General features: G+C 38.0%; 1 protein-coding gene across 5 annotated transcripts in view; it reads right to left on the reverse strand.

Moving 5' to 3' along the window:
• akna (AT-hook transcription factor) overlaps positions 1-19,338 on the reverse strand; it is a 100,581-nt gene extending 81,243 nt beyond the window's left edge. For 4 of the 5 annotated variants that reach the window (XR_009817451.2, XR_009817452.2, XM_072915339.1 and 1 more), the window contains exons 1-2: positions 19,200-19,338; positions 547-999 (exon numbers count right to left, since the gene is read on the reverse strand). Coding sequence is in view for 3 of the 5 variants with exons in the window: in XM_072915339.1 (XP_072771440.1) it covers positions 547-880 (334 nt within the window). In the remaining 2 variants the exon portion in view is untranslated. Of the gene's footprint in view, positions 1-546; positions 1,000-18,912; positions 18,978-19,199 lie in introns of those variants that run through there. The other variant, XM_061980746.2, reaches the window with a different exon arrangement.

The following is a 19,338-nucleotide window of genomic DNA, read 5'->3' on the forward strand; positions in this document are numbered from 1 at the left end:
TTTGTTATGCAGTATTAATTTGTGGCATATTAAATATAAACCTGGTTGTGTTGTGGCTAATAAAGTATATATGTCTAGTGTTTATTTACTGTTTTAGTCATTCCCAGCTGAATATCAGGTCCCACCCGCCTCTCACAGCATCTTCCCTATCTGAATCGCTGCCACTGCCCTCTAGTCCTTCACTCTCACTTTCCTCATCCACAAATCTTTCATCCTCGCTCAAATTAATGGGGAAATCGTCGCTTTCTCGGTCCGAATCGCTCTCGCTGTTGGTGGCCATGATTGTAAACAATGTGCAGATGTGAGGAGCTCCACAACCTGTGACGTCACGCTACTCATCTGCTACTTCCGGTACAGGCAAGGCTTTTTTTATCAGCGACCAAAAGTTGCAAACTTTATCGTCGATGTTCTCTACTAAATCATTTCAGCAAAAATATGGCAATATCGCGAAATGCTCAAGTATGACACAGAATGGACCTGCTATCCCCGTTTAAATAAGAAAATCGCATTTCAGTAGGCCTTTAAGTCTGCATGAAGATTGCTTACCGTTTGCCAGTAGGTCTACATTCTCTAGATGATCATTTAGGATAGAAATCTGCTCCTCGGGAAGCACATCTATCTCGTACTCATCAAGGTCCTCTGGGCTGGGAGGTACTGGAGAGAAAGCTGGATGACATTCTGTAATTCCATTGTCCTCATGCATCTCATCTACCAGTGCGTCTGTCAGTCTAATGATGCCATTGTCGTCCATCTGGCTAAAAAAGTTGCAATCTTGTTCATCTGTGTCATCCTCAGACATTAAAGAGCTTGCGGGTGAGATGCGCGCAGGTGCTGGGGTCCAGGACAGGACCCCTACTTTGGTGTTCTTTATTGTCTCCATTTACTTCTCAGGGAGTTATGACTCAGTTTTGACCTGAGAAAATGTCCCAGGTTTGTGCTTTGAGTCACATTAGTCAGCTGGTGCAAGTCCAGATGTGCAGATGAAGTCCAACGTCGACTCTGGAACATTAGGTTAGGTTAGGTTACTTAATTAGTACCCGAGGGTAAACTTGTATTGCAGCCAGCAAGATCAGGACATCCATTTAAACATACAGAGAAAGTAACATCTTAGATATGCAATACAAAGACCTAACACATAACAAGCATCACAAACATTGCCAAGATCACTAAATAGTACATGTACTCAAAGTTCCCCATAAAAAGGATAAAACATATAAAATCCCAATCAGATAAGATTTGGGACAAGCCAGAATAAAACACCATAATAAAAGAATACATAATAAAATGATAAATAAATTGCACTAAAATAAATATAGGCAAAAAATAGGTACTACAGCTTATTTAGTTCTGCGATGGCAGTGGGCACAAAACTACATCTGTACCTTTTTGTTTTGCCTCTTGGGACTAAAAACCTCCAGATGGGAGAAGCTGAAAATAACTGTGTAGGTAGTGAGATACATCAGTTAAAATGGAGGAAGCTATCCTCACTTCCTGGTTGTTGTAGAGGGTGGCTGAAGACAACTGAGACTCACCAATTAATTTACCTGACACTTTGACAATTTGATTTAGGGAATTCTTGTCCTTTAGTGACAGGTGACTGAACCATGAGACCAAGGAGAAGGACAAAACAGATGATATAAAAGCATGGTAAAACCTGATCATGATGGTCTCCCATTTTCTACCTCTTGTCCCCTTTTTGGGGTCGCGGGCGGTGCTGGAGCCTATCTCGCATACTTGCCAACCCTCCCGGATTTTCCGGGAGACTCCCGAAATTCAGCGCCTCTCCCAAAAACCTCCCGAATTTCAGGCGGACCTGAGTGACGTGTCGACAGCCTGTTTTCACGTCCGCTTTCCCACAATATAAACAGCGTGCCTGCCCAATCACGTTATAACTGTAGAATGATCGAGGGCGAATTCTTGGTTTCTGTGGGTTTATTGTTAGGCAGTTTTATTAACGTCCTCCCAGCGCGGCAACAACACACAACAGCAGTCACGTTTTCGTCTACCGTAAAGCAGTTCGTCTGCCGTAAACAGAAATGTTGTGACACTCTTAAACAGGACAATACTGCCCTCTACTGTACATGCATATGTGACAATAACATCTACAGCTTTTAGAGAGTGCAGTGCACAACTGGAGACGAAGCAGAATGCATCATCAGAGAGGGTGTTCAGCATGGTTAGAAAAATAGTGACAGAGAATAGAACAAGGATGGACAATTCAACCCTTAACTCAACAACATTTTGGACAATTCCATGGGATGGCACTTCAAGTTCACATGTGAGTAAAGGCAGGTGGCCAAATACTTTTGGCAATATAGTGTATGTTCGGAGCGGAATATGCAAAATGTTGCATATTGTGTTGTTTAGACAGTATTTTCATATACTTTGCAGATTGTAAACACAATTGGATGTGTTTAATGAGTGTTATGTGTGTGCATATGTGGAAATAAATGAACACTGAAATTCAAATATTTCTTTTATTCATATATATATATAATAAAATAAATATATATATATATATATATATATATATATATATATATATATATATAAATATATATATATATATATATATATAGCTAGAATTCACTGAAAGTCAAGTATTTCTTATATATATATATATATATATATATATATATATATATATATATATATATATATATATATATATATATATATATATATATATATATATATATATATTAAATACTTGACTTGGTGAATTCTAGCTGTAAATATACTCCTCCCCTTTTAACCACGCCCCCAGTCACGCCCCCGACCAAGCCCCCCCCACCTCCAGAAATCGGAGGTCTCAAGGTTGGCAAGTATGCTATCTCAGCTACATTCGGGCGGTAGCCGGGGTTCACCCTTGTTGTCAACATTAAAATGAGACAGTTTTCTCAGACAGTACAAACGTTGGTAAGCCTTTTTACACACCACATCACAGTTAGCTTCAAATTTCAGTTGTTGATCAATTATAGTCCCAAGGTATTTATATTTGTCCACACATTCAATGTCCTGGTTTTTAATCACAGTTGGCTGGTTCACATGGGGTCTCTTCCTAAAGTCGATCAGCATGTATTTTGTTTTTGATAAGTTAAGCTGGAGGTAAGACTCATCACACCAGCGTACAAAGTAATCAATAATGCTTTCATCTCCATTCAGCAAACTAACAATTACTGAATCATCAGCATATTTGATTATTGCTCTGTAGTCATATTTACTTCGACATGTTTGTGTACAAAATAAATAACAGGGGAGACAACACACAACCCTTTGGTGAGCCGGTAGAAGTACCTTTCCATTAGGTTTCATATACGTGATGTAAGTATATATGTAATGTAGTAACGGGCAAATGTAAAATAACATTTAATATTTACGTATTTTGCTAATTTTAAGCATAAGCGGTACATTAATCTCAAAAACGCATCACGTTTGCTTATTTTTTTCTCCCTTCATCACTGATTTCTGCTCACTGCAGACTTTGTATGAGAGCCAACAAACATAGTAAAACATCTCTTACTTTATGAGGTCTGCTGTCATTAGGATGCCGACTGCTAGGATTTTCACATATTCCTATTTAGATGAAAAATGACCCATAATCCTTGCGAAAAAAAGGCGGGTGAAACCAAGCTTCTTTTTGTGTCGTTCTTGCCATCCCGGGTCTAAATTGGATGTCAAAGTGTAGCAATTTGTGTGAATACGTCCTTTTTCTTCTATTATCCAGGTGAGATGCATGATTTATGATTTACAATAAAGTTTGACGAGCAAGGAAACGAGCAAGCAGCTGATCAGTCGCTTTCAATAGTTTGTCTGTGTTAGCGCTTATAATAACAATATTACTAATACTTGGTTAATATTCAAATCACAAAATATAAATCGGGTATTGTTGAAGCTTTTTGGATGTTTTTTCATTGGTTTTATCGGCAAAATAGAGGACCTACCATTAGCTCCGCTGTAAGCTGACTTTTATTTACATTTATTTACAAGTTAGAATGCATTAAAAAAAAAAAATCTGTTGTCATGTCTTTCATATTGATTGTGAATGATAGGCAAAATTACAAAAAAGGGGCAGTTCCCCTTTAAGAAGCATGGTCCTGTTATGTTGTTATCTACTGTACAAAGTTGATACGACAAGCTAAAAAGACAGTCTCATTATTATTGTAAGCAGGGGCAAAAAAAACCAATAAAACGGAGGCAAATAGTTCTGTGGCGGTCCAAATTGAATTGCAAAGGGCCGCCAAAAATAAATGAATTTCGTGAAATACTGGCTACGTTGATAAGATTTGATCATGATTTATTCTTAGTCTTTCTTCAACAAATTAATTAATTAGATAAACATAGATAAAATATTGCACCTTGAACTTTCTCAATGAAAAGACAAAAACACCAGAAAACCTTTGTAACCTTTTGTGAAATCAGATAGTTACGGCCGCAACCACCTCAAAAAAAAGTTTATCAATAGTCATCAACAACTCCTCTTCACATATGCTGTCACGCTTATGTGTGCTTGCAGAAGATATACCCAATCATTTAACTGACTCTTCTATACACAATGATCCCTAAAAGTAGGCTTAGGAAATGTATCCATTTTGTTCTCGAATTAATTTGAGGTTTAGGTTAGGGATGGAGGTACCTTTCACATTTTTCAGATTGGTTTCAGCTTCGTTTTATTTGAACATATATACAGTAGTTTCAAAATAATGCATCATATCTTTTATATTTTCTTTACAACATGTCCAAAAAGGAGTAGGAAGAAGCAATGCTTGGAAGGAAGAAGCAGTGCTTCTTTGAATTTGAAATGGGAATAAATACTGGTACTGATTTTTGGTACTTTTAAGTGTTCATGTGTCATTAAATGTAAATTGTTAAAATAATAGAATATATTTTTTTCTTGTTTAGCGCTGAACACTGAGTTGACAATGTTAAGTATGTTGATTTGCAAGTTCTACAGTATATAGTGGACTGTTAGATGGCTGTAGTGTATACCATGGTGTGTCGCCATAACCAGGAAGTAGTCTTTGCCATTATGTTGAATGTGCCGGTCCTGTCTTTTGTTGAGTCCTACAAAATCTTTATACTGTAAGTACGGTATTTCTTACAAAATAGTTGTTTAATTGTAATGTGCATTAGGGCTGGGCGATATATAGAGTTGGAAGATATATCGATATATTTTTAAACAAGATATGAATTAAGAAAATATCGTAATATTGATATAATTTATTTCACGTTAAAATAACCAAACGCCGCTTATTTGTTTTGTTACTTGTTCTCCCCCGCTCCCCCTCCATAGGCTACTATGGAGGGGGAGCTGTGCAAATAATTTTGTATTATTTGCACAGCTATGTTATTTATTTAACGTAGAAATAATATTTTTCTATTTTATTTATGTTATGTAATTTTGTGCTACTTAAACAGTTTATTTTCTGTGCTCTTAATACCCATCTTGACTAACTGGGTTAATAAAAGTGCCACTGACTGTTAACAGTACAGTTGTCATTCACTTGAATTTCACTGAATATCGCTCAAAAATTAATATCCTGATATGTATACTTTCGCCGAAAAATATATCGAGATATATATCAAATATCGAGTTTAAATAAAAATATATCGAGATCTACTTTTTTGTCCATATCGCCCAGCCTTAACGTGCATCTTAGACATATTTTCTGCACGGCCGCAACAGTAGAGTGTATGAGAGCAGTGCTGTGCGGCAAGCTTTTAAAAAAATTTAATAAGGGGCAATTTCAATGTTGATGATACACTTATTAGTATAAAAGAATGACGGGTATGGCAAACAAAAAATAGTTTATTTAAATAATTTCCCCTAAAATATGCATTCGTAAAAATTGTGTTTTATCCAGTGACGTGTGGTGAACTATACACCAGGTAAGGCAAAGATACTTTTGGAGTTTGTTTTTTTTTTAGTTTTTTTTACTTAAATTCATATGTGCAGCTCTAATCATTAGGTTGCACATTAGAATAACAAGAAAAAGAAGGGATTTATTTGCTTTCATAAAAACATTATCATAATGATATTATGATATGATAAATGGGTCCAAAAAGTATTTGATAAAGTTGTTATTAAATACTTTTTGGTCCCATTTGGTTTTAACAAAATAAATCAAGTATTGTGAGTGTATCTTACGTTTCTGTACTTGTATCTGAAGCAGCAATAGCTATCCTCCATGAAAACCTACTTTGTATGATCAAATTCATTTTGTCTTAAAGTCCAGTTTAGAGAAGTATTTCATCTTGGATACAGTATATAATCCTCCATATTGGCAGACATATTCATTTGATTTAATGACAAGCAATTAAACAATATTTTAGCATCTGACAAAACACACCCACAAACGCTGGTTTACTCTAATAAAAATGGCATGTTTGTTATAAACACAGTTTTGAAAAAAAGGGAAAAAAAGGCTGGCTTCCGCTGGAGAGACATGTGTCTGCTCGCACTTCTCCCAGTGTGAGCGTCAGAGTACTTACTGCTAGCTTGTTGTCACTTATTCTGCAGCCGAGTAGTCGCAAGAATGATCCCTGGGATCACTAGCGCCCTCTACCACCATGAGGCGGGAGAACTGCGTGCCTCACCCAGTGCGTCTTCGCAGCCGTTTTATGATTGCTCAGTACAAGAAATATGTTACACACATACAGTTGTTGACAAAATACACTGTACATTATATACCTCAGCTAACTAAACTATGGAAATGTATAATGTAATTCATATAGCAATACGGTATCACTGCACAGCAGGCCTGCAGTTAGCCGAGTCATTGCGCAATCCATGGTGAGGCTCAACTGGCTGCTGACTCACCGCAAGTCTCTTCTCAGTATTTGAACGACAAATGTGAAAATAATCTAAAACTGGTGAAGTTAAATGGAAAATAACTTTATAGTATAATCACTGGATACATATAACAATTTATTTAATTTTTTTTCTTTTTACATTTTTTCTTCTTTCCATGATGGCACGTGATGCCCCGCCTCACCTGCCTCCCCTGACTGCACGTCACTGGTTTTATCGTATCACTTGATTAATTGAACAAACTAAAATAATTGATAGCTACACCCCTAAAACAGTTTGCATATAATTTTGTAAAGCACAAAACAAAGAATACAATGAACCTGACCAACCTATTATAGTGGCAGGAGAAACAATAACTGTAGAGTAGAGAAGAGTACAGTACACATCTTTAGGCACTGTTATGAATCAATTAAATCTACAGTAGCAACTTTTGAATTTGAAATAATTTAACGATTAAAGCCGCAAAGGTTTCTTTCAATGCCATGAGTCTTTCACACATTCATTACTGTTTCACCTGTTGGTTGTAAATGTATATAACCATATTAAAACCACTTCAAATACTATAAAAACATCCATCAATTTTCTACCGCTTGTCCGTTTTGAGGTCACGGGGGGTGCTGGAGCCTATCTCAGCTGCAAATTATGCAAATTTTTGACGAATACATGAATGCAATTATTGATGAAATGGCTCCATTTCCTCTGCAAGAATACAGAGCAGAAGAGGCTGTGACATGGCTTTCTGAAAAGCAGCTTTAGGCAGTTGTGCTTTTCTTTTAGAGCATCACGCACGGAACACAAATACAGAACTCAGGGACATTTTATCACTAAAATCATTTTATGAATCAATCAATAGATGGCTTTTGAATAATCAAATATGTTCCACTTAGCAATTTAATATCATCATAATTATGTGTTTGTTTATACTCACTCAGTTTTTAGAAATCACGTGTCTGTTCCTGTGCTCCTTACGTGGATGTTTTTATCTATATTTCCTCTTATTGAGCCTGTCACAAATAAATGTGTACCATAAACACATTATAACCCACCTGGGACCTTTCTGAGGTTTGTGCGTACGCAATGCAATGTTTTACGATGGAATCTATGGACAATTTTATAAATAAGGCCCCAGGTATGTCAGATTAAGAAAAGGGATTGGTAGTGTTGCCATTTTAGCAATTTTGTCACTATATTTGGTAAGTAATCCAGTCCGTGCAGGATTTTGTGAGCTTGTTATGTGATTGTTGCAGCCTAAAATGTCTGAATTTGCAAAGCTTTTTCCAGAAAGTTGCGGCAAAAGTAGGCTTGAGGCTTACTTGATTTGAGGCTTACTTTTTGAAAATTTTGCGTTTTTGATGATGCGTTTTTAAAATTAATGCGCTGCGTATGCCTAAAATGATCAAAATTCCATCCATCCATCCATTTTCTACCGCTTATTCCCTTCATAAATATTAAATGTTATTATAAATGTGCCCGTTACTACATTACATACATTCCTACAGTATGTACAAACCCCGTTTCCATATGAGTTGGGAAATTGTGTTAGATGTAAATATAAACGGAATACAATGATTTGCAAATCCTTTTCAACCCATATTTAATTGAATGCACTACAAAGACAACATATTTGATGTTCAAACTCATAAACTGCAAATAATAATTAACTTAGAATTTCATGGCTGCAACATGTGCCAAAGTAGTTGGGAAAGGGCATGTTCACCACTGTGATACATGGCTTTTTCTTTTAACAACACTCAGTAAACGTTTGGGAACTGAGGAGACACATTTTTTAAGCTTCTCAGGTGGAATTCTTTCCCATTCTTGCTTGATGTACAGCTTAAGTTGTTCAACAGTCCGGGGGTCTCCGTTGTGGTGTTTTAGGCTTCATAATGTACCACACATTTTCAATGAGAGACAGGTCTGGACTACAGGCAGGCCAGTCTAGTACCCGCACTCTTTTACTATGAAGCCACGTTGATGTAACACGTGGCTTGGCATTATCTTGCTGAAATAAGCAGGGGCGTCCATGGTAACGTTGCTTGGATGGCAACACATGTTGCTCCAAAAGCTGTATGTACTTTTCAGCATTAATGGCGCCTTCACAGATGTGTAAGTTACCCATATCTTGGGCACTAATACACCCCCATACCATCACAGATGCTGGCTTTTACACTTTGCGCCTATAACAATCCGGATGGTTCTTTTCCTCTTAGGAAGGACACGACGTCCACAGTTTCCAAAAACAATTTGGAAATGTGGACTCGTCAGACAACAGAACACTTTTCCACTTTGTATCAGTCCATCTTAGATGAGCTCAGGCCCAGCGAAGCCGACGGCGTTTCTGGGTGTTGTTGATAAACGGTTTTCGCCTTGAATAGGAGAGTTTTAACTTGCACTTACAGATGTAGCGACCAACTGTAGTTACTGACAGTGGGTTTCTGAAGTGTTCCTGAGCCCATGTGGTGATATCCTTTACACACTGATGTCGCTTGTTGATAAAGTACAGCCTGAGGGATCGAAGGTCACGGGCTTAGCTGCGTACGTGCAGTGATTTCTCCGGATTCTCTGAACCCTTTGATGATATTACGGACCGTAGATGGTGAAATCCCTAAATTCCTTGCAATAGCTGGTTGAGAAAGGTTTTTCCTAAACTGTTCAACAATTTGCTCACGCATTTGTTGACAAAGTGGTGACCCTCGCTCCATCCTTGTTTGTGAAAGACTGAGCATTTTTTGGGAAGCTGTTTTTATACCCAATCATGGCACCCACCTGTTCCCAATTAGCCTGCACACCTGTGGGATGTTCCAAATAAGTCTTTGATGAGCATTCCTCAACTTTATCAGTATTTATTGCCACCTTTCCCAACTTCTTTGTCACGTGTTGCTGGCATCAAATTCTAAAGTTAGTGATTATTTGCAAAAAAAAAATGTTTATCAGTTTGAACATCAAATATGTTGTCTTTGTAGCATATTCAACTGAATATGGGTTGAAAATGATTTGCAAATCATTGTATTCTGTTTATATTTACATCTAACACAATTTCCCAACTCATATGGAAACGGGGTTTGTATATAAAGTGCAGTGCAATACCCATCACAGAATGACACTGAAATTCTCATTGACAAAAGTGGTTCCACTGCTTCTTCAGTTAAACACATAACTACACGATTATCACACACAACAGTAAACAACACAGCACTTCCTTCAAGCCGTCACGTCAAATTCGCCGTGCATTTTCGGGGTACCACAAGGATTGATATTCCAATGCCCGGTGTCCCAACAAATGTAGGATATTTAGAAACAGACCTGGCTTCAAGTCACAGGTCCTGACAAGCTCAAGTCATAAAACCATGAATAAAATCTGTAGGAAAACCAAGACTCTCAAACTTTGATTTGTGAGTAAAAAATCTGGTAAAATGGCAACGACTGTGACCAAGTATATTTAAAAATTCTCCAACACATTTCCTGTGACTCAAATTGTTCTCTTCTAAGATTGAATCCAAAACAATTACCTTTTCGTCCGCTCCTATGTAAGTCTCAAGAAAAGGAGGACTTACTTCAGTGACCAGTTGGGGGAGTTAATCTGCACAGTAAGCCCTTTTACTGGTGGGCTTTTTTCATTGCAATCACACACCCAATGATTACTGGTAGACATTACTAGATAGCAAGTTGTTGGATTTGGGTTGAACATGACCTAAATGCTAAACAGGAAACACATTAAAAAGCACGTGGGGCGTTTTTTTAAAAGTACAGGACAAACTAATATGAGCATTGACGATGACCCAGTGATTAAGATATGGTGACTAATCTTCTTAGAAGGTATGAGGCTGATGACAGTATACACGAGTGCAGAGTGAGGGAGCCTCAACTTCACACTACAAAACCTCTGAAGTACCATTTTTACCCAAGCACCTCTAAGAATCTACAAAACCCAAAACCAGTGAAGTTGCCACGTTGTATAAATCATAAATAAAAACAGAATACAATGATTTGCAAATCCTTTTCAACCTATATTCAATTGAATAGACTGCAAAGACAAGATACTTTAACGTTCGAACTGAAAAATGTTGTTATTTTTTGCAAATATTAGCTCATTTGGAACTTGATGTCTGCAACATGTTTAAAAAAAGCTGGCACAAGTGGCAAAAAAGACTGAGAAAGTTGAGGAATGCTCATCAAACACTCATTTGGAACAACCCACAGGTGAACAGACTAATTGGAAACAGGTGGGTGCCATGATTGGGTATAAAAGCAGCTTCCATGAAATGCTCAGTCATTCACAAACAAGGATGGGGCGAGGGTCACCACTTTGTGAACAAATGCGTGAGCAAATTGTCCAACAGTTTAAGAACAACATTTCTCAACGAGCTATTGCAAGGAATTTAGGGATTTCACCACCTACGGTCCGTAATATCATCAAAAGGTTAAGAGAATCTGGAGAAATCACTGCACATAAGCGGCAATGCCCGTGATCTTCGATCTCTCAGGCGGTACTGCATCAAAAACCGACATAGATGTGTAAAGGATATCACCACATGGGCTCAGGAACATTTCAGAAAACCACTGTCAGTAACTTCGTCGCTACATCTGTAAGTGCAAGTTAAAACTCTACTATGCAAAGCGAAAGCCATTTATCAACAACACCCAGAAACGTTGCCCCCTTCCCTGGGCCTGAGTTCATCTAAGATGGACTGATGCAAAGTGGAAAAGTGTTCTGTGGTCTGACGAGTCCACATTTCAAATAGTTTTTGGAAACTGTGGACGTCGTGTCTTCCGGACCAAAGAGGAAAAGAACCATCCGGACGGTTATAGGAGCAAAAGTTCAAAAGCCAGTATCTGTGATGGTATGGGGGTGTATTAGTGCCCAAGACATGGGTAACTTACACATCTGTGAAGGCACCATTAATGCTGAAAGGTACATACAGGTTTTGGAGCAACATATGTTGCCATCCAAGCAACGTCTTTTTCATGGACGCCCCTGCTTATTTCAGCAAGACAATGCCAAGCCACATTCTGCACGTGTTACAACAGTGCGGCTTTGTAGTAAAAGAGTGTGGGTACTAGACTGGGCTGCCTGTAGTCCAGACATGTCTCCCATTGAAAATGTGTGCCGCATTATGAAGCCTAAAATATGACAACGGAGACCCCGGACTGTTGAACAACTTAAGCTGTACATCAAGCAAGAATGGGAAAGAATTCCACCTGAAAAGCTTCAAAACTTGGTCTCCTCAGTTCCCAAACGTTTACTGAGTGTTGTTAAAAGGAAAGGCCATGTAACACAGTGGTAAAAATGCCCCTGTGCCAACTTTTTTGCAGTGTTGCTGCCATTTAATTCTAAGTTAATGATTATTTGCAAAAAAATATATAATTCTCAGTTCGAACATTAAATATCTTGTCTTTGCAGTCTATTCAATTGAATATAAGTTGAAAAGGATTTGCAAATCATTGTATTCGGTTTTTTATTTACGAATTACACAACGTGCCAACTTCCCTGGTTTTGGGTTTTGTACTACTGTTATTATTTTTCACTGGTGCTACTAGACGGCATGAAGTAACTTTATCATGACAGATATCACCATGCATTGAATACATTTTATTTAAAGGGGAAGTGCACTTTTTTGGAATGTTGCCTATCATTCACAATCCATATGTAAGACAAGAACACACATTTTAATTTTTTTCCCCGCATTCTAATTTGTAATATAGGTGGCTAACATTGCAGCTAACGGGAATACACTAATAAGACCCCATAAAGCCGTCTAAAAAAACATGCAAAAACACACAACAATACTCAATTTACATCTCATGACCTGAATAGTGACAAAGTATTAGCGATATTGCTAATGCAGACAAACTATTTTTAGCGGTGCTGTGATCACAGAGAGCTAACTAGGTTATGCAGATACAGTATTGACATACTGAGCTGCTGCATCACCTCTGAATTGGTGAAAGTTTATGCTAGATTATAAATCTTGCCTCTCACCCGTGTTGTAGGATGAAATGAAAAACATTCTCTACAGCTTGCACCACTCCAGCGGTCATCATACCAGATCAGGGGTCGCCAACCCAAAACGTTGGAAGAGCCATATTGGACAAAAAATACAAAAAACAAATCTGTCTTTAACCGTAAAAAATGAAAAGCCATATATAAGTCTTATAATGACGGCAACACATGACATAAGTGTCTATATTAGCTATAATAATAGCCTACTATTAAAATGATTATGTGTCGCAGGGTGAAGCAAATCTTCGTTGACAGAAATGTTGAAATTTAATATTTATTCTACACATTTCTACAACATTAGAAACCATTAGTAAATCAGAGTCTACTCAGAAGGTGAGATAACTCCTGGAAATTACTGGCATTTAATGGCCAAAAGAAAAGATGTGTGTGTCCAAGTTAAAGGAAATGACAGGCTGTCTTATTTTAACAGATTTATTACAATCTTTGACAAGCTAGGTATTGTTTGCTGTGGTCTGGAACAACATGGCACACAAACAACTATCAGAAATGCAACCAATATTACATACAGATAATGTGTCATGAGACATGCAAAACTAATTTATATACAAAGGGGATAAAAATAAATGATATTAAATGAGCTCAAATATACCTACAAATGAGGCATAATGAAGCAATATGTACATACAGCTAGCCTAAAAAGCATGTTAGCATCGATTAGCTTGTACTGACCAAATATGCCTGATTCGCACTCCAACAAGTCAATAACATCAACAAAGCGCACCTTTGTGCCTTCACGCACAGTGTAAAACTTTTGGTGGACAACATGAGACAAAGAAAGAGTGGAAGATTTTACATGTAAACAACTGTTGGGTCACAGTCCACACTATGGTGGGTTCAAGAACCGCTGAGATGCGTAGGACAAAACGATGTTCACCAAATACTGTCATCAGTGAAGCATACACACAAACATATTAAACAGTGGGCTTTCTAACAATTGGGAAGGTTTGCGTCATGTTTGTCCTCAAACAAAAAACATACTAAAACAAAAAAATTATTTTTCCTCCATCTTTTTCCATTTTCAATCCTTTTTTAAAAATGCTCCAGGGAGCCACCAGGGTGAGCCCCGTACTAGATCCTCAGTTGTGTATATTATTAAAGTGACAGATGTCATAGTGAAGAATCAGAAGGATGATAGGCTGATATCAATTTTCAATGCCTCATATCCACACTCTTTGAGATCGACTGGTAGATAGTGACTGGTTTAGATTATAGAAAATAAACATTTTACTGTTTTATATAGGAATCTCCAAATAGTTTAGAATTAAGTCCTCATTTACACCTGAATGAAAAAGTAACAAAATGGCTAAATCAATTGAACTGATCTGATTTGTAGGTTTTACATTGCAGTTTTTTCCCCACTTTGTTTTTGTTCGACGTTAAAAAAAATAGCTTTGATGGAGTTAAGCTACTTTTGCCATTTTATTGTAGCTTAGTTTGGCTACATTTCTCTGGTGTGTAACTTCAGTGTAGTGAAGCTAAATTTAATGTAGAATAACTTAGTTTACCAAGCACTGCACCACACGGTGGACCTAATTTAGCCCGGAAGCCCCACTCGTCATACCAAAGACTATAAAAATGGGACCCATTTCCTCCCTGCTTGGCACTCAGCATCAAGGGTCGGAATTGGGGGTTAAATCACCAGAATGATTTCTGAGCGTGGCCACCGCTGCTGCTCACTGCTCCCCTCACCTCCCAATGCAGAGGATAAGTTCACCACACCTAGTGTGTGTGTGACTATCGTTGGGACTTTTAACTTTTGTCTTTGAGCACCCCCGGTTTATGGCATTTGCAGCATTTTCCTTTAACATTTGCTTTGAACCTGCAGCATTTATGCGATTGTAACTATTTTGTTTCCCGTCGCATGCGTTTTGTAGTGTTTCTGTATGTTTGCCCCTATCAACTCCCACCGTAGTAGAAACTACAGATAGGCAGGCTTTTGCTTGCATCTAACATGCAACGATATAACCTTTGACCTTAGCCATCTTGTAGTGCTTACTTTTTTAAGAATAATAGGGCTCATAATTTGTTCCTGGGATTGAAGGCTTCACCTTTTCTCCTCCAAACATATTGCTGGGTATTGTGTGGCCAAACAGCTCAATTTTTGTTTCATCTGACCACAGAACTTTCCTCCAGAAGGTTTTATCTTTGTCCATGTGTTGTCAGATGAAACAAAAATTGAGCTGTTTGGCCACAATACCCATCAATGATTGGAGGAGAAAAGGTGAGGCCTTTAATCCCAGGAACACCACGCCTTCCGTCAAGCATGGTGGTGGTAGTATTATGCTGTTTTGCTGCCAATGGAACTGGTGCTTTACAGAGAGTAAATGGGACAATGAAAAAGGAGGATTACCTCCAAATTCTTCAGGACAACCTAAAATCATCAGCCCGGAGGTTGGGTCTTGGGCGCAGTTGGGTGTTCCAACAGGATAATGACCCCAAACACGTCAAAAGTGGTAAAGGAATGGCTAAATCAGGCTAGAATTAAGGTTTTAGAAAGTCCTGAATTAAACGTGTGGACAATGCTGAAGCTTGTGGATGGCTACCAAAAGCGCCTTATTGCAGTGAAACTAAGGGACATGTACCGTATATTACCAAATAGTAGCCCGGGCGTTTATTTCACAAAATCGATTTTGGAGACAGGCGTTTAAAAGAAGCAGGCGGTTATTTGCACAAGGCTTTTATTTATTTTTGCACCAGCCTGCCCCAGGGCATTATTTGGTTACAATCAACGTTCCCTCTAAGGTGCGCGCCTGTGCAATTGCGCAGTGCTCAAGCGTCCTCTGCGCACAGCAATTTTATGCCACGCACAAAATCAAATAAAAAAATAAGCGCATAACAATTTTCGACACGACACGGACACGACAGAGAAAACAGTTTTCGTCATCATTGTTCAAATATTGTAACGTCTGTCGAGACGCTTTGAGGACATAAATTCCATTCATCACTTTACTGAGCAAAACTCTTTATTGTCGGCAATGAACACATCACCAAAACATTGGTAAAAAAAAAAGATATCTAGCAAAAGTGGTAATTTTCTGCAGTACAAACCAGACCAAAAGCAACTTTGTTATATCAACAGCAGCCGCTCGCTCTTTCTCACTTGCGCCAACACATGCACATATGGCACTTAGCCAGTGATGCGTTTACAGCCACACTAAAAGTCGGACAACTCCAACACCACACATAAAGTGTCATTCCAGGTCGTTACACTATGATTTACCAATCAAATGTGTGCTTATTCTAGTGTCATTTATTAGGAATCTTAATTTATAAATATTAATCATGAAATGCTGTTAGTATATTAAATAAATACTAATAAAAATATATTTTTTACAAACAGGAAGTTGCAGGAATGTACACATGATCCCCTGCTTACATCTCATTGTGCAACATGTGAATGTTTTAATGGGAACTAAATGCAATGTCTGAAAGGGGTACAAGTTATTTCCAAAGCAGGACCTCCACCCAGACAAACAATACAAGTACACAGTTTATGAAAAACAATATTTGTTGTTATTGTCATTGTAAGTGGGCCTAAACACTTATATTAGAAAATAACCTCATGGAAATGACTGGTGTCATTTGATTATAATAAGAGAATGTTGTCTGTCTATCTGTGTTGGCACTATCTCAGCTGCCTTCCGTCCGAATGCAGCTGAGATAGGCTCCAGCACCCCCCGCGACCCCGAAAGGGACAAGCGGTAGAAAATGGATGGATGGATGGATGGAAATTTAACTTATTTAGTCAGGTTTGGGACAGGTGTGCTGCTGGTGTAGCCCCAGTGTGCACGTCTGATGTTGCTCACATGGGCTCCACTGAATGCTCAGGGAGTTTTTGCGTTTGCTCACACACATGAACAATTAGAGGGAACATTGGTTACAATAGTTACTGTCCAGTATTTTTTTTCGTACAAAAAACTTTAAATGTAAAAGCTATTTTAAACATACAAAAAAAAAAAAAAAGAGATCAACATGGGGTAGGCTATCAAAAGACAAGAGATCAGACAAGGCCTCAACATGGCAGTAGTGCAACAATTGTCAAATAGAATACCAATACTAAAAATAAATAAACTTTTTAAATGAAGCAGCCTACCGGGAAAAATAAAATTATGGTACCAAGTACTCAAGTATAAAACCCACCATCAAAACAATCACTCAATCATTGGTATGTTTTCATTTACAAAACCATTCCATCTTATCTGTCTTGTCTTTTAACAAAGAAACAAGGAAGTCACAATCTTCGTTCAATGAATGTTCTGCAATTTGTCGTCCCCAAAGTAAGAAATGAACTGGGCAAGAAAGCATTTAGGTTTTCAGCACCAAAGGCTTGGAATAACCTACAATCGAATATTAAACTTCAAACCCTTGTTATATTGAATGAGTTTAAAGCTTTTGTGAAAGGATTGCAGTCTACCTTGTCTGTATGCACATGTGTCTTGTGAGCAAGTTTTAATGTTGTAAATTTGATGTTTAATGTGTTGTTTACTGTTTTTTAATGTAACATTGCTGCTGCCCTCTTGGCCAGATCTTCCTTGGAAAAGAGATCCTTGATCTCAATGGGATTTTTACTTGGTTTAAATAAAGGCTAAATAAATAAAACAGAACAATAATATTGTCACTTAAATAAAATAAAGGCTACAGTACTCCAAGTTTTAAATAAAGCAGCATACAGGAAAAACAAAATTATGGTACCAAGTACTCTATAACAGTGTTTTTCAACCTTTTTTGAGCCAAGGCACATTTTTTGCGTTGAAAAAATCCAGAGGCACACCAGCAGCAGAAATCATAAACTCAGTTGACAGTAAAAAGTCGCAATTGTTGGATATGAATTCAAACCATAACCAACCATGCATCACTATAGCTCTTGTCTCAAAGTAGGTGTACTGTCACCACCTGTCACATCATCCCCTGACTTATTTGGAGTTTTTTGCTGTTTTCCTGTGTGTAGTGTTTTAGTTCTAGTCTTGCGCTCCTATTTTGGTGGCTTTTTCTCTTTTTCTGGTATTTTCCTGTAGCAGTTTCATGTCTTATATTTCCCGCATCTACTTTGTTTTAGCAATCAAGAATATTTCAGTTGTTTTTATCCTTCTTTGTGGGGACATTGTTGATAGTCATGTCATGTTCGGATGTACATTGTGGACGCCGTCTTTGCTCCACAGTAAGTCTTTGCTGTCGTCCAGCATTCTGTTTTTGTTTACTTTGTAGCCAGTTCAGTTTTACTTTCGTTCTGCATAGCCTTCCCTAAGCTTCAATGCCATTTCTTAGCGGCACTCACCTTTTGTTTATTTTTGGCATAAGACACCTTTTTACCTGCCTTTACAAAGCAATTAGCTATCGGCTGCCACCTACTGATATGGAAGAGTATTACACGGTTACTCTGCCGAGCTCTAGACAGCACTCAACAACAACACATCATTTGCAGACTATAATTACTGGTTTGCAAAAAATGTTTTTAACCCAAATATGTGAAATTAGATAATCTCCCACGGCACACCAGACTGTATCTCACGGCACACTAGTGTGCCGCGGCACACTGGTTGAAAAACACTGCTCTATAAAACCATCAAAACAACAATACTGCAGCAAACGCAACCCCAGTAGCATTTTAATCTTAATTATGCAAATAACAGCCCATGGGCGGCTAGTTGGACATAGGCGGTTATTAGGAAAAAGCGGTTAATTCACAAAATGGGGTCAGTTAAAATAGGGCGGTTATTTGCCCAAGGGCGTTTATTTGGTAATATACGGTAACCAAATATTAACATTTCTGTATGTATACTTTTGACCCAGCAGATTTGGTCACATTATCAGTAGACCCATAATAAATTCACAAAAGAACCAAACTTCATGAATGTTTTTTGTGACCAACAAGTATGTGCTCCAATCACTCTTATCACAAAAAAAAATAAGATTTATAGAAATTATTGGAAACTCAAGACAGCCATGACATTATGTGCTTTACAAGTGTTAGTAAACTTTTGACCAAGACTGTACATATTAAGTCAAATTTGATTCCCTGGAGACAAAATACATGTATACAAATAATGCAAAGCGATAGTTTTTAAAAAGCCTTACTTACCTTTGAAATAAAAAAGGCTCCACCGCCATGATCGCACTGAGATGCGTTGCCATGGGAACCAGTACACTCAAGAGGAAAGCCCCGCCCCTGTGTCGCCACAACAACACACCAACAAAGTCTAAAGGCAGGACAACACGTCACGTGACGTCGGTGCCTTGTATTTAGTACCAAATGTCTGCTTAAACTACTGTCTACGAGATTATTTATGTCCACTCACTGTTACACCTAACTAACACACACACACGCATGACAAGAAGACAACTTTGAAAAAAAAGTCTTCTTCTCACCTTGTTTCACCGAGTAGGCATATTTGGAAGACATTGAAGACGCTAATTATCATCGTCGACGAGTGTAGTACTGATTTAACTTTCAACGGTGTACACGTTATGCCCTGGTTTTAGTCTACAGGCGTATAGTCAGCTCCTG

The sequence above is a fragment of the Nerophis lumbriciformis genome, linkage group LG20, assembly GCF_033978685.3.
Source record: "Nerophis lumbriciformis linkage group LG20, RoL_Nlum_v2.1, whole genome shotgun sequence".
In the NCBI taxonomy this organism is placed as follows: domain Eukaryota; kingdom Metazoa; phylum Chordata; class Actinopteri; order Syngnathiformes; family Syngnathidae; genus Nerophis; species Nerophis lumbriciformis.